At 34.3% G+C, this 21,175-nt stretch overlaps 1 protein-coding gene across 1 annotated transcript in view; it reads left to right on the top strand.

Annotated features, from left to right (window-relative positions):
* Cnbd1 (cyclic nucleotide binding domain containing 1) overlaps positions 1-21,175 on the top strand; it is a 376,001-nt gene that overhangs the window by 77,881 nt on the left and 276,945 nt on the right. The window contains exon 4 of the mRNA XM_005381753.1: positions 13,182-13,337. Within this exon, the coding sequence (XP_005381810.1) occupies positions 13,182-13,337 (156 nt within the window). The remainder of the gene's footprint in view (positions 1-13,181; positions 13,338-21,175) is intronic.

Consider the following 21,175-nt stretch of genomic DNA (forward strand, 5'->3'; position numbering starts at 1 on the left):
TAATGGCAAATAAATATATGAAAAAGTGTTCAACATCATTGATCATTCAAGAAATGCTAGTTAAAACAATTCTTGGATTCCACCTCACCCTGGAAAGAATGACTATCATTAAGAAGTCAACCAATAACAAATGCTGGAGAAGCTGTGGGGAAAAAGAAACATTTCTCCACTTCTGGAAGGGATGTAGATTGGTGAAACCACTATGGAAATCAGTTTGGAGATTTCTCACAAAACTAGAATTAGAAGTCCCACTTAAGCCACCTATTTCTCTCCTGGGTATTTTCCCAAAAGAATTGAAAACATCATACCACATCAATATACGTGCACCCATGTTTACAGCAGCACAATTTGTTATAGCTAAATCTTGGAAATATCCCAAATATCTGTCAACTGAGGAATAGATAAAAAGATGTGGTATTTTTGTACAATGGAGTATTACTCAGATATAAAAAAATAAGCTTGAGGCTTTTATAGGTAAATGGATGCAGCTAGAGCCCATACTCATAAGTGAAATAAATCAGATCCACATGCATAAACATTGTATTGTCTCCTGCGAATAAGAAATTAAAAGTGTGAATAAAACCCAAACAACACAATAGATATTATGAAAGGGAAAGAAATTGCTGAAAGGAAAGAACAACTTGGATGAGGGAAATGAGACAAAGAAAAAAAGAATGAAGGAAAAATATAACAACTTCACTGATGATAAAATATGTAAGATAACAGCCACTACTAATTCTTATTATTTTTTTCTGAAACATTGCATTATTTTTATTGTTTTTGCTTTGTTTTATTTTTGTCTATGTTGTTGGTATTTTGCTATTGTTCTTTTTTATTATTCTCTTTAAGCAAAAGAAATTAGGAGCAAAAATTGCAAAGATGAGAGCAGAAATTAATGAATTTGAGTTTTATCTATGAAACAATCAGTGGAGTGAAGAACTGGTTCTTTGAAAGAATAAATATAATAGACAAACCCTTAGCAAGACTCTCCAAGAGAAATAGAAAAAACACTCATGTAAGTGCAATTAGAAATGACCAAGTGAAATCACAACAGAGATTGTCCAAATTCAGAAGATAGTAACTACTTTGAAATATTATATTCCAACAACTTACAAATTTTGAAGAAATGGACAGATTCATAGACACAGTCTATCAAATGTAATCCAAGAAGACATAAATATATGTAACAATCCAAACACAAACAATGAAACTCACTCAGTAGTGAACACTCTACCAGCTAATAAAAGTCCAGGACCTGATGGATTCACAACTGAATTCTACAACAAGTTTTACTAATATTATATCACCAATACTCCTCAAGTTCAAGGAAATTGAAAGGGATGGAATGTTTCCAAGCTCATTTCTAGATACCACTACCATTCTGATCCCAAAACCAGATAAAGTCCTAACTAAAAAAGAGAAGTATAGGGCTGGGGATTTAGCTCAGTGACAAAGCTCCTGCCTGGCAAGCGCAAGGTCGTGAGTTCGGATCCCAGTACCGGAGGGGGGAAAAAAAAAAAAAAAAGAGAGAGAGAGAGAGAGAAGTATAGAATAATCTCTTAACTGAACATAGATGTAAAAATCCTCATCAATATATTAGAAAATAGAATGTGGTATATTATCAAAAAGCTGATCCCTCACCATGATCAAGTAGGTTTCATCCCAGAGATGCAAGAATGATTCAACATACCTAAGTCTATAAATATAATATACCATATAAATGAGAGTAAGGTAAAAAACCACATGATCATATCAATATATAAAGAAAAAGCTGTTGACAAACCCAGCATCTCTTCATGATAAAAAGACGAAAGAAAACAGGAATAGAAAGATCATACTTGAATATGGTAAAAACTATAACAAGCCAATAGATATCATCATATTAAATGGGGAAACACAAAAATCATTCCCCTTAAAATCAGGAACAAGACTATCACCTCTGCTTTTCAACACAATTGTTGAAACATTAGCCAGAGCAAGTAGGCAAGAGAAAGATATAAAAGGGATGCACATAAGAAAGGAAGAATTCAAACTATTATTATTTTTAGATGACATTATACTCCACATGGAAGACCCTAAAAACTCCCTCAAGAAACTCTTAGAATCAGTAACCAGTTTCAGCAAAGCAACAGGATACAAGATCAGCACACAAAAATCATTAGCATTTGTGTATACCAATAATAAATTGGATGAAAAGGAAATTATGAAAACAGTACCATTTACAATGTTCCAAGAAAAATAAAATACTTAGAAATTAACCTAACCAAAGAAGTATAAGACCTCTACAAAGAAGACTACAGTACTCCAAAGAAGAAGACTGAAGAGGACATTAGAAAATGGAAAGATATCCCTGGCTCCTGGATAAGCAGAACCAATATTGTCAAAATGGCCATATTTCAAAACTGCTATACAGATTTAATGGAGTCCCAATCAAAATATTTCTTACATCTAGAGATAACTACCCTAAAATTTATATGGAATGAGTAGCAAAATTAATTTTGGACAGTAAGAGCAAAGCAGGTGGCATAACAGTCCTAGACTTCAAGCTAGAGTATAAAGCAATGGTGATAAAAAAGGCATGATACTGGAGCAAAATCAGACATGTGTATCAGTGGAACAGAAGTGAGGATCCAGAAATCTCCCCGGACATATTCACTGTTTGATATTTGACAAAGGCACTGAAAGGATATGTTGGAGGAAAGGTAGCCTATTTAACAGTGGTGTTGGGAAAAGTAGTTGTTTGTAGAAGAATGAAACTGACCATTACCTCTCATCATATGGTAAATTAAAATAAAAATGGATCAAAGATCTAAACATTAAAATACAAATATTAAATCTCCAGGAAGACAAATCGAGTTAAACACTTGAAGGCACAGGAGTAGGAAAGGATTTTCTAAACAGAAACTCGATTGCAAAGAAAATAGCAGCAAGGATCAACAGATAGAATTATATCAGATTAAAAAGCTTTATACAGCAAATGTTTTAGTCAGGAGAGTAAAGAGACACCCTACCTAATGGGAAAATATTTTCCACCTACTCCTCAGATAGAGGACTAACATCTAGCATATAAAAAGAACTCAAAAAATTAAACCTTCTAAAATTAAAGGCCTAGTCCAGAAATGGGCTAGAAAAATCAACAGATACTTTACAGAGGAAGAAATACAAATGGCCAACAAATATAGGAAAAAAATGTTCAACATCTTTGGGCATTAGAGAAATGCAAATTAAAACAACACTAAGAGTCCATCTTACTCCAGAAAGCATGGCAATAATTAGGAAATAAGACAATAGCAAATACTGGGCTGGGGATGTAGATCAGGGGCATAGTACCTGCATAGCAAGCACAGGGCCCTGGGTTCAATTCCCAGTACCAAAAATCAAACAAATAAAAAACAAAACTAAACTAAACTAAAAAAAAACACGGGTGGTTGTGACAAGAAAGAACTCTCCTGCATTGTTGATGGGAATGCAAACTAGTACAACCATTATGGAAATCAGTATAGAGATTTCTGAAAGGACTGATGTTAGATATTCCATGTGAGCCATCTATCCCCCTACTAAACATCTTCCCCAGTGATCTTAAGTCGTCATACTACAGTGAGATACTTGCATACTAATGGTTACAGCAGCATAATTCATAATAGCTAAATCCTGGAAGCAACCTGTATATCCATCAAGAGTTGGAACAAGGAGGGATGGGAGGGGAAGGGGCCAAAAATAACTAAAATGTGTTATGTGCAGATACAAACTCCCTATGATAAATGAAATTATTATGTGTAGTTCATGTGCAATAATAAAAATAGAGAATAAAGAGGAAAGATAAAAACAAAACAAAACCATTATTGTCTATCCACATCCACCTTATTTGCTGTATCTGTCACCATGTGACTTCTGGTTCTTTCCCAATGTCAAGATGACCATGGAAGGTAAATCTTTTGAATCAATTCTGGACAGTGAGGCAGTGAGGACAGTGCAACTAAATACAACAATGAGAACTTCCAGAACTGCTCAGAAAGCAGCAAGAACTCTGGGATAAGTGAATTTGAAAGAAGGGAGTATATTTTTAGTGGAACTATTAGAAATTCTCTCACTCTAACACACTTTTAAAAATTTGAACATTAGCTGTATTTTTTGATCACACAACATGTTTCACATCTGTGGATCCAACTAACCCCAAGTCAAAAGTAGAATATTGTGTCTGTACTGAACATATAAAGGCATTTTCTTCTCATTGTTTCTTCAGTAATGCAGTTAACAATGATTTATATATTATTTACTTTGTATTAGGTATTATGAATAATTTAGAGATGATTCAAAGAACACAAGAGGGCATATGTAGGTTATAGGCAAATAGTACATCATTTTATATGAAGGACTTGAGCACCCATAGATTTTGACATTCCTGAGGGTTCCTGGAGTCACCCCTCCCCCATACCGAGGGACAACTGTACTTGTTTTGTTAAAGGTGGCAGCAAGTCAAATGCTACATTTAATATGCACAGCATGACATTTAAAAATTATTGTTTGAAATTTTTTTATGAATGATTTCACATTAAAATCAGGAAGAAGACAAGGATATCCACTGTCACCTCTCCCATTCAATACAGTTCTAGAAGCATTAGCCAGAGCAAATAGACAAGAGAGACAAATAAAAGGAATAGGATTAGGAAAAGAAGAAGTGAAATTTTTGTTATTCGAAGATGACATGATACTCTACATGGAAGAGCCCCAAAACTCCACCAAAAGGCTTCTAGATTTAATAACCAAATTCAATAGCACAGCTGGATACAAAGTCAACACTCAAAATCAATAGCATTCTTGTACACAGACAATAAAATCACTGAGAGAGAAATTAGGGAAACCACACCCTTCACAATCGCATCCAAAAAAATGAAATACTTAGGAATCAATCTAACAAAGGAAGTAAAAAATCTACAGTGAAAATTACAGTACCCTGAAAAAAAGAGATTGAAGAGGCTTTCAGAAAATGGAAAGATATTTCTTGCTCATGAATGGGAAGAACCAGTATTGTGAAAATGGCCATACTCCCCAAACTGCTATACAATTTCAATGGAATCCTGAGCAAAATACCATCAGTATACCTCAAAGATCTAGATAAACCATTCCTAAAATTCATCTGGAACCAGAAAAGACCTAGTATAGCAACAGGAATCCTGGGCAACAAAGGCAGGAGGTATCACAATCCTTAAACTGAAATTATACTACAAAGCTACTGGAGTAAAATCAGCTGATACTAGCAAGAAAACAAAACAAACAGTCAAAAATCCCACCACCACCACCAACAACAACAAAAAACAGACCTGAGGATCAATGGATCAGATTAAAAGATACAGACACAACCACAAACACACTCAGCCACCTCATCTTTGACAAAAGGTCCAAACATGTTCACTGGAAGAAAGATAGCCTCTTTAATAATGGTGCTGGAAAAAATGGCTTTCCACATGTTAAAGACTAAAACTAAACCCATATCTAGCACCATGCAGTAAATGAAAGTTAAAATGGATCAAAGATCTAAATATTAAAACAGAAACACTAAATCTACTGGAAGAAAAAGTAGGCAGAAATCTTGAAGGCATAGGGATAGGCAGAGAGTTTATGAACAAAAACCAAACTGCATGACAAATATTTGGAATTTTTATTGGGACACACAGGCTAGGACATTTGTAAGGGACATTTTAATGAAGTCCAACCAGTGTCTTCTCTCCTCTTATTTTTAAAAAATTCATTTTAATTAGGCACAGGATTGGATAAGGAAACGAGAGGCAGAAGTAATTTTCTACATATAGAAGGAGTTTCCAGGTTTACCTACTACCTAGGTAGTGGTAATATTTTGTAAAATAATTTTTGTGTTACATAACTTTCAACTGAATAATTTGAGTAAGGAATAACAAAAGAATTTTGGCTCTTTGCTCCCCTTCCCAGCAGCCCAGAACTGCCTACAAGTATTTTCTGATGCCAAAGACAGCCTCACTAGAGGAGATCTACTGGGGATGTTTCTCATGGGTCCAGAAGTTTGAATGCCCAGTTGGCCAAATTACTGTCCTTCCAAAAGCTGTCAAAATATGTTTTGCACAAAGAATTGATGCTTAAACTTGACTTTTGATACTAGGGAGGTTAAGCTATACTAGTTGCTTGAAATGAAGCTCAGATTTTTACTTCTAAGTGTAAAGACAGAAAACATGTAGCTTTGACCTCTGTTAAAATGGTGAGGAACTTCTTTAAACTGCATATATTTCCCTGCAAATATTCTGAGATGAACACTTGTTATGGTGCACCTACAGGCTAAATGGGCTGTAATTTCTCTCTTAAGGTGGGTTCAGGGAATGTTTGAAAAGACAAGTATTTGGAGATGAAGCAATAGAAACTTAAAGCAAATTGACTGATTTTCTAAAAAATCTCTCTGAAAAATTATTTTGTGATCTTCTTCTGTTTTGACACTCATTTTTTTCCCTTAGTATTGTTTAAATTATCCATGTAATAAAATATATTTAAGGAGTGGTTATTTCATGCTATCTTGTATCTAGCCTCAGGATAATTGATAAATGTGTAAACTGTAGGTTATTATATGCTTAACATTAGAATAAATAAAAATATATTGCTGTGATTATAAAATCCATATTTTCTCAGATGTTCCAAGGTCTATAAATGATATCATACTTATTTTTATTGTTAGAAAAAGTGGAAATGCAGTAACTCCTTTTACCTAGTTTATCCTAAAAAATATTAAAATTTCACTATCTGGAAAGAAACATTGTGAAGATGCCTTATGAATAAATGATACATTTATTCATTCAAACAATATCTACTGAACAACGACTCTGCTACGTGCAACTCAGGCTGGCTCCTGACGCCCAGAGCTTGGTGGTACTGACAGGTTCTGTAAGAGCAACGAGTGCAGTGTGGTGGGTGTCAGAAGGGACTAAGGAACGTGTGTGTGTATGTGTGAGTGTGAGTATGTGTGTGTGTGTGTGCATGCACGCTAAGATGCTGTACTGTGCAGTGCAAGGCTAGGGAAGGCTTCAGAAAGAATGGATGTTTGTTTCAGGAAAAGCGAAAATTGTCCACGAGAAAGGGGAGGCTATCTGAGGCAATGTGATAGTTTTCATACTGAGAGTGCTTACATTGCTGATTACCCAATTATATGCAAAACCATCCTAGCTGATATTCTAGTTGCTTAATTTGATAAATTTGGTAGTTTTTATGAGGAATCTGTTGGGAAAAATTCAAAACCGATAGATCAATTCTCCCATGGATATTAAGATGGATATGGTGGCTGTATGGAGCAGAACAAAAAATGGAAGGAAGGAAAGGAGAGCGGAGAGGAGAGAATAAGAAAGGGAAAGAAAAAAGGCAAGGCAAAGGAGGAATAAAGGGCTAGTAGGCCAGCTCATGAGAGCAATATCTGGCTCTTTTAGAAAATTGTATGAAGGAAGGAAGTATGAAGTTTGTAGAGATCTAATCGTTTCAGCCATGCTCTGGTCTTGTCCATTGTTGCCCAAATTAAATCCTTTACCATGGATTAGAAATGAAATCCTGGGTAGCCTAGAGCATTATTGCAGCAAAGAGATGACAATTTGTGGAAAAGTCCTACACATGTAAGATTTCCTAAAGTAGACTATTATAAGAATATTTCAAGTCTGAGTCTAAGAAAATGCTATTATAATCGTAGGAACTCAGGAAGTAAAATATGTTAAAGGAAAGGTATAATTTTATTGTGCTTTTTTCTTTAGGTAAGAAGCATCTGGGGGTAGGTGCTAGCAAATGTAGACTTGCTTTGCCTGCCAGAGGCATTCCAGTTGGGAGCTGAGGAGAAATCTGTGAGGGAAGTAATACAGAGAAAAAGAGACCTGAAAGAATTTAGAGGAGTGAGGAAATAATTGAAAGAAGGTGTGTACTGAGTAAGAAGAAACCATGAGTGTCGGGATGGGAGTGAAGACAGTTAAGAAAAGATAAATAGGGTGAGAGTTAAACTGGATTGTCAAATTGACTGGGGTTCTGGGTGTGTCTGCCTAGGTCATGGAAGTGTGACTTTGGGTATCTTATCTAGTTCCTGGCCTCTTCCTCTCCAGCTCTTGTCCTTTTCTCTGCTTCCCAGCTGCCCTTCTACTATATTGTTTCTGCCTGGGAGCCAGTATGCCATGAACTGAATCCTCTGGCATCACAAGCCAAGTAAACTTGTCCTCCTTCAAACTGTGTGTGTCAAGTGTTCGGTCCCAGAAATGAAAAGCTAAGGAACATGTTTTAATGAATTTCAAGTATAGTATGTCACAGATGCAATATTTCTTTAGGACACCTCCAATTTGATACATTCTATTATAATCACATGTGCTCTGAATGGTTATCTTAGGGTTTTTGTTGTTAAGGAAATAAAAAAATTGGTTTCACTTCTGAATAAATAATTCTGGAACAAAGGGCTCACTTCAATAGGAAGCACAATAGCAGAGAGAATAGCAGGATGTGATCTCCTGGGAGAATTTCTGAAATCTTAGGGAGAACTTTGCACTTGCCTAGATTTTCATGTGACCATAATCTAGATCATAAAGCATCAGTTGATCCTAGACAACATTGTTATCATACGGAATTACTGGACAGCATCCCAACAGCAGACAAATATAACACCATTAGTGAGACGTATGCAGTGGACATCATGAAATTATGACTTCAGTTGAAGACGTAGTATAAATATTTATATATTGTCTTATAAATCCCATTCATCAAAGACCCTATGTAATTGAGGAGGAAAAGCCCATCTTTATTGAAAGGGAGTCAATTCTATGGTTGAAAATAATATAGCTTAGTGTTTGGAGCTTCTTCTAGATTATCTACTATCAGTGTCAGGAAATATGCCTTCTCGTGTTCTTACACAGACCCTTGAAGTCCCCCAAATAGGTTTCCTCACTAATTCATTAGAGCTAAGAGATACTTAAGGAGGGTTACTAAAAATCAATGACTGGAAACTCTGAATATTTGTGGGCCACATTTTCTCTGCATTTAATTATGTTCTTCAGTAAATCAGTTAAGCACCACCTGAATGACAATACAGCTCAATTGCTTGGGGGATGTTGTCTCTTTTTTCCCAACAATTCTTAATAACCACAGGCAGAAAGTGTTAGTACTGTGGTAGGTTGTGGAAACTGGGCTGGAAAAGGTCATAGATGAAAATAATTGAGGTGAGTTTGTAAGAACTTGACAAATAGCTAATTTATGAAAGCTGAACAAAATCTTGGCTCAGTTAACATTAGGTAGTGTAGATTTGTAATCACCCAGGTGTGTGACTAATTCAGCAATGTTCTATGGGTGGAAAAAATAAAGTGGATACTGTGGAAAGATACAAATAATTCATATCTGGCAGTGGAGATAGAGAAGACAGTGAACAATTTTTGCTTGAGTTGAGTTCAGCAAATATCTTTTGAATTGAATTGTAAGTAGAAGTTTATGTTATGAGTAAAGAAGGAACATGCTATGTGATTATCATTTTAGTAGTATGTATTAATATGTTATTATATTAAAAGTTGCCTTGAGATAATTTAAGTTTTAAAAATCTTTAATTTAATTTATCCTTAGGAGAAAAAAATCCTTGATAATTTTTTGTAAACAATTTGACTTCTTGCATATTCATAGAGCTTGTCATGTGTTCTGGAAAATGTGTTGCAGCTTTGGCAAAAGAATACATGTAAATCCAACTGTTCATTTTAACTGCACATTTCCTATTGTCTTTTGGAAATAAGAGAAAACTGAGTTTGGCATGATAATCAGTTCAATAGAAATCAGGTAAATATTACTCACCTCTGTCTAACAATAAAATATTCATTTTTAAAAAGAAACAACAAGATTTCAATGTTGCTTGTCAAGAATTTATAATAGAACTTGCCCTTGACTCTTCAATTTTAACTTTGGATGTATTTGGCCACATGAAGACAAAATCTACAATTCTACATCTACAAAATCTAGAAATTTAGAATTTGTAGATTTTAGAATTTATTTTATTTAGAACCTACATTTCTGATTCTACAAAATCTACAAATCTACATATGGATGACTTACTTGAAGAAAGACCTACCCTGGGTGTCAGTGGCATCAACCAATAGTCTTATAGCCCAGTGGAGTAAAAAGGGAAAAAAGCATGACATATCATGCCACGCCATGGACCATTTCTCCTCTGCCATGATTCCCTGTCTTGATTCCCACTCACTATGGACTCTTACCTATTCAATGTGAACTAAAACAAACCTTTCCTCTTTCAACTTGTGGGTATCAGGTATTTTGTCCCAGCAATGAGAAAGTAACTAAAATAGGCCAAACACTTTTAGTAAATCTAAATTTAAATTTAAATCTAAACTTTTTAAGGTGTAATTAGAAACAAAGTAATTTTAGCACTCTTTCTTAAAATGTTTTCTATAGGATTCTTCCAAACAAGAGAAGCAGCAATGGGTAAATTCCCACCCCCAGGAAGTAAGTCTTTCTTCAAGTAAGTCACACATATGCAGAACTATACTAAACCAATCAGCAGACTACTCTAGTATCACATACCCATGATCCAGTCACTCCCACCTATAGAGCACATGAGGCTTTCTGGAAAAGTCTAGATGTAAGGCATAACAAAGACTAAGGAAAAATTTGGAAGAGTAAAGAATTGTAGAATTTTTAAGGATTATAATACAAGTATAAATGGAGAACAACGCCTTGTTATAGCCTCTGCAAAAATTAGATCTGAGCTTGAGGATAACACCTCTTCAGAATCCTCTAAGAAAGCCTTATATTTCTTAGCTTTCCACTCAAAGCATCAAAAAAGGGTGTGGTCAAGGGTGAATGGGTTGGTATGTAAGATAAATAACTCCGACTGTTAAAATGTATGACAGCGAGAAATCAGTAAGTACTAGTAGATTTTGGTATGATTGTCTTGATTCCTGCTTAACTGCAAAGAATTTTAGAAACATTACTTTGCATGATCAAATTTCAACATAGTCAAAAGAGGCAAATAAGATCTTAATATTATTACAAACTCTTAAAGTCCTTTTTTCATTTGAAAATATCAAAAAAGGAATTAAATTACTTGGTAATTTTAATATAGTCAATATTAGTGAATAATTATATAAAATAAGATCAACTTTTACAGTAAATTTACAAAATGTAATCATTGCCGATCTGGTTGTAAGAACACAGAGCAACCAAAAGTTACAACTTGTTGAAGGTGTAAATTTTAGCTACTTTGGAAAATAGTTTGACATGACTATAAACCTAAACTATGAGTTAACTCCACTTCTGAGGATATCCCTTGAGGTCTCTTAAATATAACCTTGTTTGTAGAAGACAAACAAAAGCCAAATAAACATGAAAATGAATATTCAACTGCTAGGAGACTACCAAAAATTAAAAAAAAAAAAAAACAAATAAAAACCAGCACCACAAAATTTTGTGGTACATAAATGCATAATGAAATCTTGTATAGCAGTGAAATGAACCAACTGTGGTCATTAAATCTCAGGAACATAAAGTTGAAGAATATCAACAAAAAAGTAACAGAAACTGTAAGAATCATTTCATTTCCATAAAGTTTAAAATATTGAAAACTAAAATGATCTTTTAAAAGGAATTACATCTTTTATAAGTCTATCTTGAAATGCAAGGCAATAACAGAAGCCAATTTCTGGGTTATCACTCAAGTGAGTGACATTTGTCCACAGGCATAGTGCTATACAGTACTATACGTACTAGTAAGTTCTAGTTCTGAAATTCTGGATAAATATATTAGTGTTTTTGGTAGTTTTTCAACTTGTAGTACACCATAAACATTCTCTATCATTTCATAATCAGTAAAAACAATGTCAAAACTTTAAAATGTCAAAATCAAAGAAAGGAATAAAATTACCTTTATAATTACTGATTCTATACGGTAACACCGGCTCCATAAATAATCTCCCCCATCTCTATCATTTACCTTGAGTAAAAATTAATCTACAAATAATGGAAATGAGCATGAAAATGTTAATTAAGGCTATTCATTTTTTTGGATAGTGGCTATTTGATAAGGTAAAATATTTCTGAACAAAATTTTAGCATTTTTAGAAGTTTACTTCCAAGAAAACTTTTAGTACCTTCTTTCTGGAAAATTTTTGGTCTAAGTCTTTTTCATCTTATATGTCTCAGGAAAATTCTCTCTCTCTCTCTCTCTGCAAAATATTTTCCCTGCCATTTCCCTACCTTATAAATGAGGGATAGTGTTTTCTACTCCACACAGTTAATGAGAAAACATTTATGTAACATTTAGCAGAGCAACTGGACACTTAAGGATTCAATAAATGTTAAATATTATTGTGATAATTTATTATTGTTACTTTGTACAATATGTTCTATTTAACTTTATTTTAAAATTTTTCCATGTATATTACTGACCCAATCTATGACACTAAATCTGTGATTGGGCTGGGGATGTAGCTCAGTGTCAGTGTGTGCCTGGCAAGTGTGAGGCACTGAGTTTGATTCCTGGTACCAAAAAAGTAAAAGGAAAAAAAAGACCAAAACAAAGCCCCTTAAAACTATAATCATTGAAGTTTTCTTACCATTTTCCCACTAGCCCTGTCTTCTTAAAGATAAACAGCATTTTTTGGATTCCTTTTCCTTAAATTTTCAGTGCGTATTGATAAGAATGTTTGTTAATGGGAAAGTGAATGGAAAATGGTCATTCATTCACTCACACATCTCTTGGGGACTTCAGTCTGTAGCATAGCATGCATAGCACAAGAACAGAGAATGGTGGCTACCATCAAATGTTCATCACTGACCAACGGAAAACAAAAATTTAAAAAATTTACATTGAAAAGCAACTATTTTGAGTGTAAAGAGAGGAGTATTAGTTATTGATTTGAAAAATTTCTCTAAGTTACAGAAACCTAATATATTAGGTAAGATACTGCAATTGCTTAAGATAGTTATGATGCATATAACCAAGTTCTTTACACTGAAAATATTTCCTACATAATAATTTCTAAACTTAGCATGACAAACATAACAGTATTAAGGCATTGAAACAGGATATTAATAACATGGCAAATTATGTCAGAGCAGTGCATTTCTCCTGTTGGGAATAAAGTAAAAATTCCTGTAAATAAATTGTGTACAGTGTTCCCAATATCATAAAATGCTATTTCCTTATTCAGAAAATCTAGTGATGCTAGAGCTGGAAGTCAATATCAAAGTGATGATTCCCACAACATAGCTGTTCATATTAGAAAAGCTCATGGTGGCTATGCTTTATATGGAACAAAAGGATCCATAGAAACTTTTGAAGAATTTCTACATATTTTAAAGAAACAGTAAGTATTTTTAATGTTATTACTTTTATCTCAAGAATTCCTTAGAATAGCTTCTTTAAAAAAAGAAGTTGGTTATTTGCTGATAAGTGCTACATTTCTTGGTGTGCAATAGTAGTGGTGTAGTGGTGGCAAACCTATGGCACACGTACCACAGCCACTGCTTATTATAAATTTGAAAGCTCTAAAATGTTTACCATCACTATATTAGTGGTGGATTTCTGAAAATCTAGGAACTTTTTTCCAAGATGAATACAGCTTTAATGAATTCAAACTTCATAGTATGTCTTGAATATATTGCTAAACTTTATGATCATCATTTTAAGTTGTAAGCAAAATATGTGTTATATACTATGCTATTAAATCAAATTGTACTTGACATTTAATTAGTTTTTGACTATGATAGGCTTTTCATAGAATTTAAACTTTGATCTCTATCATAGAGCCTGTAAATACATTTCCTTTTAATTCTTTACTGTGGAATAACTTTACGTTTTATTGAGACACTGCTTTAAGAAGAAGAGGAAGGGGAGAAAAGAAAGAGAAAGAGCGGGTTAAATGTGAGTGTTGACATGCTACCAGAGATGGTATTGGGTTTGTGAACAAAAGTTTAAGGGGACCATGAGGAAATATGGTATTGGAACTGAGACTGGCAATGGAGACAAAATCAAGGGAAATATCAAGAACAGAATTGTCATTAAAAGAAAGGCCAGTAATATGGAATGAGTAATTAAAAAATTATCATTTTTGTTATGAATTAGAATTGTATGCTCTCAGCTCTTTCTTCAAGTCATAATTACATGTGTGAAAAAATATGACCAGAACTTCCAGGAAATATGAGGTCATATTTCTTATGCTTTTGACTTATCATAGCAAATGTGTGTGTGTGTGTGTGTGTGTGTGTGTGTGTAATGCTAGTCACTTTTTCTTGAAGCAAGTCTGAGGGATTTATAGCGAAGGAAATCATAACCCACTACCATACAGGATTACAATCAAATTAGTAAGTTGTAAAATCAAGAAATTCAACTAGTATATTTTCAGGGAATTTGAGAAAACTATATTTTATCTGGTAGAAAATCACAGAAGCACTGAAAGTTATTAGAGATGTCACAGTCATATTCATTTTATTGAACTATAATGTCAATTAATACTAAATTATACTCAAAATTATGCCCGATTATCTATGAATCATGAACTGCTAATTCAGATCATGCTGCTGGTATGGTTGTGGTCACAATTTCTGACTGTAATGTGGGATCATAATGTAGGTTCTAACATGAGGTACAGGAGGAGCTCAGCAATAGCATAGCTCCAAAGCAGCTATGGTTTTCTAATAATGTTTCAAAACACCAGAAGTCAAATCTACGTTATTTTAGAATGGAAAGCACAAATAAGCTTCCTAGTGCCATTTTAGCAAAGGACCGAAGTGAATTCAGGAGCCATGGTAGAAGGTTTTCCAAGTAGAGGGAAGAATAGACAAAGAAACTACTTTGTTGGGTCCTTATACGGAACCTCAGAGATTGTATTTAACAGCCAGTCTCCAACTACCCAGGACAATGGTCAGTGTCAGTTTCGAGTAATCATTTCTCTACCCTGTGTAACAGAATGGGTGATGAGAGTCAGCCATCAGAGAGAACTCCTGTCTCCCACAATCAGTGGCTTAGAGTTGGTCAGGTAGGATTGGTCACGTGGCAGATCTCACTACTGCCAATGGGTGGAGCTGTGGCAGCTGCTGAATTACAACATTAAAGTAAATGAGAAGGGAACTCACTTTCTTATGTTTAATATTCATATAGAGCTTTGAATTGTACACATAAAATTATTGAATTAATCCTCACATCAATACTTTATGGTACGTTGAAATTTATAAGAGCACTGTGTGTGGTAATTCCATAGTCTATGTTCTTCCATAAAACATACTTTTTCTTCTTATGTCTGCTTGGAGACACTAGTATATTAGCTTTTATTGTTGTGTAATAAATGGTGATGAAGTCAGTGGCTTAAAACAAAATTCATTTCTCATTTCTCTGAGCAGGTTTCATTTGGTCTGCTCAGTGTCTCAAGGTTTCATCAAGGTGTGTACTATGCTGTGCTTATTCATGGATCATGGGCAGAATTTAGTTGCTGGTGGCTGTAGGACTGAAGTTTCCACTTTTGCTGACTCCCAAGTGGGACTTCAGTTCTAGAGCCCTCACAGATCCTTGGCATGTGTGTGTCTCTCTCATTCCTTCTCATAACAGTTTAGCTGATATCTTCAAAACCAGCAAGGGAAAGTGTTTATTTTTCTCATTCTGCTAAGATAAAATTATATTACTTAATCATATGCCTATCGATTCCACAACTGTTGCCATAATTGTTAAGTATTGAAAACTTGATGTGCTATATTGCATCAACAACTTCATCACTTCAACTTCTGCTTGATCAGATTCTGAATTTCATGCTTGATGTGAGGAAGGATAAATGATTTTGTAAAATCATTTGTGTGGGCATTAACATTATAGGGTTAATGCCAACAAACATATATGAACAATAAAGAGGGTACTGTGAAATTGGGAAGGTGGTCATATAATAAACAGTAGGGGGGATAGAAGGGAAGACAAAGGAGAAAGGAGAGAGAAGAGGAGAGAGAAACACGAAGTTGGGAACCTCCTTGTTGAATTTTGTATTTTAAGGCAGCAGACTATGAATAAGGTTATATGTGTATATATATTTTACTATAATATACATAATAAGTATATATATTAGTTTATATATGTATATACTATACATATATATTAGTTTGGATTTTGGAATAAAAGCACCTTGACCTTAATTAATTAAAACAACAACTAGAAGGGGTGGAGAGTACACTGAAGAATGTTAGGCATCTCCAAGATTGAAGAACAGTAACAATATGCAGAAGATACTAGGAAACCTAACTTGACTTGGAAATTCCTTCAAGGCATAACATTGAAATCAAACAGCTGTGACTACCTTTGATAGAGAATTATTTGGCTTACATTTTAATTTCAGGGATATAGTCCGATTTTTGTAATGTCCTTTTGTACTCCTTGAATAAATTTTAAGAGAAATATACTTTAATGGATAGTTTTACTGAGTAAATTGGAATTGGCAAAGGAGAGCATTTCAAAGGGAAAGTATTTCAGGAGGAGTAGACAGTAAGCACAATGCTAATTTAAAATCTGTAAACTAAAACATGACTTGCAATTTTAATTTCTAAATAACTGATTAATTTTTTCACCTACTAATTAATGAGTGCGACATGCTTTTAAACTTCTTAAATATTTCTAGTAATGTCTCCTGTTTAGACTGCAGGGACACACAATGTCTTGACCGTTATGAAGCTTGTATTCTAAAGTAAGAGACAGCTAATAAACATGTCTTTTACATAGCTGGGATAAGTTCTAGGAAAGTGGTCCTCAACCATTTTGGCAGCAGGGTTTCAGAATGATTCAAGTGCATCACATTTACTGCATACTTTATTTCCATTATTATTACAATGTAATATATAATCAAATAATTATATAACTAACTACAATGCAGAATAATGGGAACCCTGAACTTGTTTTACTGCAATTAGACAGTTCTATCTTAGAGTGATGGGAGATAGCTTGATGGTATTCTTGAAGTGTGTTGCATATGTCCAGTCTACTCCATAATCTAATTTGGTGTGCCAGCAAATGTTAGCTTAATTGTTACTTGCTGCTCACTAATGGAGTCTTGCTATGAATTTGCAAGCAATTGTTTTATTATGGTTTCTGTTCAAATCTCTCTGCTACTGTTAATCTGTATTTTCAGATGCTCCCCAGAACTAGCATCAATGCCTCAGGTCCACCTCAGATCATCAAGCATTAGATTCTCATAAGGAGAAAACATGCTACATCTCCATAGTAGGGTATGAACCCCATCAGAATCTGTTGCTGCTGCGGATCAGTCAGGGCATGGAGCTCAGAGGTCATGTGAACAGTGGGGAACAGCTATAAATGCAGATAAAGCTAGTTTCTGGCCCACTGATCACCTCTTGCTGTGAGGCATGGTTTCTCACAGACTGCAGAATAGTAGCAGTCTGTGGCCTGGGGGTTGGGAACCCCTATGCTAGAAAAAAAAATATGAATACAGAACAAGGCAGTAGAGCTTAGTAGAAATGATTAGAAAAATCTTTTCTAAAAGGTGACATGATCAGATAGTTCATTTTTTAATGAGCTAGCCAATTAAATATCTCAGACACGCATTCTATGCAGAAAAACACAAGTACGAGAGTAGCAGGGGTGGCAGCATAGTTTGAAAATAGTGGGAAAAAAACCCATATTAACTCAAAAGGAGGCCATTACTGTGAAAGCACATGGGGAAGGCAGAGAGTTGGTAGAGAGGAAGCTTCAGAGTAGACGGGAACCAGATTGTTGCCTAGGGTTGTGTAGGCTCTGGTAAGGTTTTAAAGTTGATGTGACTGCATAATATTATTCACATAGCAAAGATCATGTATGGGTAGTAGAATGTTAGTGCCAGTGTGCGATTTGGTGTGAACTCTTGGAGGCTTTGGAATTAGTCTAGATAATAGGAGAGTGTGGTCCTTATTCTATATTAGAAAGTTCTATTCAACATTCAGAATTGAATTTTGCTTCTCTTTGCAAGGCATAAGCATGATTTTATTTACGGTCCTGAAAGGAGATCTTTATGCAACTGACCACTGTGTTGGAGAATGAAAGTAGTCATTTAATTCTCTCTCATTTTATTTGATTGTGTTATCTATAATAGCATGAGTTTTTAAAGGCAATTATGAAACTTTGGTAAAAATTGTTGGTTTCTTTATAAATGACAAATTTATGAAAAAATGATGCATGTATGTGTTTGTGGGGATTGTGGAAAAGGTAGGAGAATGAAAGAACTTATATGTGAACTGCAAAAATAGTTTATGCTCTTCTGAGAAAACTTGGAATGATTGTTTTTTCTTCTACTCTCTCCAATTAAAGATGTTTCCTTTGAGGGAATGAGGCATCTAAAGATCATTATGTTTCAGTGGAGCAGTGAGGCAAAGCCACTTCTCAGGAATGACTCAGAGGAATTGCTCCCTGGAAGAACATCAGGATTTTTGCCTTTTAGATTCAGACTGTTTACAATCCAAATGCAATATGGTTCCTAAACTGTTGTCCTCTAGTGAAATGGCATATGAGATGAGGGATTGCAGTCTCAAACTACATTTAAAGGCTCTGTGCTGATAAGAGAAAAACACATGGTGGAGCTATTAATTTGTTAAAAACACAGCCTTTGGAAGAAGACTGCACTATAATGGGGCTGGGGAAGCTGTAGGAAGGAAAGGCTTTATTTGAAGATAAAAGGTATCATAGGTTAATAAAGAATCATTTAAATACTGAAAATAATTTAGATTTCTGACAAACAGTGATCATTTATGGCATCAGAATGGGGCTTAAAGGAAAAGCATTATTTGTGGTAAGAAGATGAGTTGGCAAAGGATGGAAATTGAAGGCTCATTGGCAGTGAGTCGGCATTATGGAAGAGGGTAGCATTGAATCTTTGCTGCAGTGGGAGTAAAAGGTATGTCTGGGATGTACATATTGAAAAATAGCTGGTCTGTGATCGGGAAGAACTGCATTGGGAATGGGAAACCTCCATCGACTAATTGTATGATTTTGGGCAGATTTTTCCATCTTGATCTTCAATTCACTAATGTGTCAAATGGGCATCATTACTAACTTCACAGTGTCATTAGTACCAAGCAGTCTAGACGAAATTAGGAAAGTGAAGCCCCATGAATTTTGCTTGACACATTTTAGGTCCTGTGTAAATTTCAAGTTTCCCTTTCTCAAAGAATCTGATACAACTTGATTGAAATTTTGCAAAAGACTTCATTATGTACTTTCCATAGTTGGGTTATAAAGGGATTCCTAGTGGCTCAGAATAACAGGGTGCCCCTTTTCTTTCTTCCTTCAAGAAAGAATATATAAGTTTCTCTTACAATTTATGGTTAAATAATAGTTATTGCTTACTTATCATGTATTTCCATTAGTTTATGAAGTTGCCTGTGATACTTTCATACTAGGTTTAAGAAATTGTTATTTGGTTACATATAAACTAGTACTATTTAAAATGTATTTTTACATCATTGTTTTTAAGAAACAAATATCTTTTATTATAATATTTCTTATAAAATTTTCTTTTTACTTTTAATATGCATTTCAGGATAGATGTGAATTTTAAAGCTAAGCCTTCTTGCTTTGGGTGGCTATTTTATTCTTCCATTTCAAGTTAGAACTTTTTCCATAGAAATATTTTATTAAGTGATTTGTAGAAGTTCTGTCTTATTAGATTTATAGTTGTAATAGAATATATTATGCACTGAGACAGCAGAATCTTATGGCTCTAGTGGGAGTTTTAATTATGTGTAGTATTTAGATTTAATAACAAAATTTAATGTCTGAGCTGGGCATGGTGGCACATGCCTGTCATCCCAACACTCAGGAGGCTGAGGCAGGAGGATAGTTGTGAGTTCAAGGCCAGCCTGGGCTACAAAGTGAGCTCAAGTCCAGCCTGAACTGTGTAGCGAGACCCTGTCTCAAAAAGAAAAAAAAATTGTCTGAGTGCCTCAAAATTTTAACTTAATCTTAACTTTACCAAAGTCTTAGTTTCCCATTCATGCAATTGTGTTTTCTACACATGATTAGAATGTGTTTGTACTTTAGAAGTTGTTATCTCATAGTATGAAGAATCATTGTGGAGCTAGAAAATCAAGTCAAGCATTGCTATACTACATATGGAAAATACTGGCAAGATTTGGTTGTTTCTAGCAGAGTATAGGTCTGCATGGTCATTGTTGCCTCTCAAATATTGCGTCTATCTGCAGAAAGACAGTAAACAACTTGGTAGGTAGTCTTCAAAAGTCTGGGAATAATTCCACTAAACATTTATTGTTACAAAATAGTGCTTTAATTGGGTCGCTAAATATTCAAAAGTGACATCATATTAAGCAGGCTCTACAAGCCTTGGTTTTGCTAAAAAGATGAGAACATGCTCAGCAGTCTATAACGTGTTTGCAGTATTCATTTGTGGTTCTCATCAGATTTGTGGATCTACTTCCTCACAGTCTGTGGAAATTTGGTTTTAGAATCAGTCACTCTACTGGGCTTGTTGTGTAGTAAGTCCATCAGCAAGGTTGAATGTTCTTTCATCTTTGTTACAAAACAATATTTGGCAAAAATTATTTTTGTGGAGCACGCATCCAGTTTTAAAAAATTGATGATTATCACCGTATCTTTGCAAAAAATTCAAACATTACTTCTTTACTATTTATTTTTTGATATCACAAATTTAATACTTTAAGATAATTTATGGTTATTTTTAAGTTTTTAGCATTTAGTATTCTTATCTGAAAATATCAGAATCTGATTTACTTTCTGCTTATTTAGGATGATTTCTTTCTAATGGAATGATTGGTAAGTGCAAAATGCAGGCAATGTAAGTATTTTTATAGTTTAAGTTGCCTTTGCTTTTGGAAAGATGAATTGATATTACCCTACAGGTGAATATTTGGTTCTAAAATTTCTTTTGGCTTCGTAGAATAATAGCACAAGTACTCTTTTTACTTTATAGTTATTTTAATTTGCTTTTCTTTGCTTCCTTGTTAAGCTGATTTTTCTTCATATATTGACCATTTGTGTTCGGGTTGGAGTGAGCTATCTGACAACAGACTTTAGTATGTTTTCTATTGTGTTGACATGAAGCACTTTATGTAGATTATATAGATACAATATGAATATAGTACCATTAATGGAATGAACAATAAAATCCTTCAATAAAGAATTTTACGTAGATATTTGTTCAATATG

This window comes from Chinchilla lanigera, unplaced genomic scaffold, assembly GCF_000276665.1.
Source record: "Chinchilla lanigera isolate Chin_1 unplaced genomic scaffold, ChiLan1.0 scaffold00016, whole genome shotgun sequence".
In the NCBI taxonomy this organism is placed as follows: domain Eukaryota; kingdom Metazoa; phylum Chordata; class Mammalia; order Rodentia; family Chinchillidae; genus Chinchilla; species Chinchilla lanigera.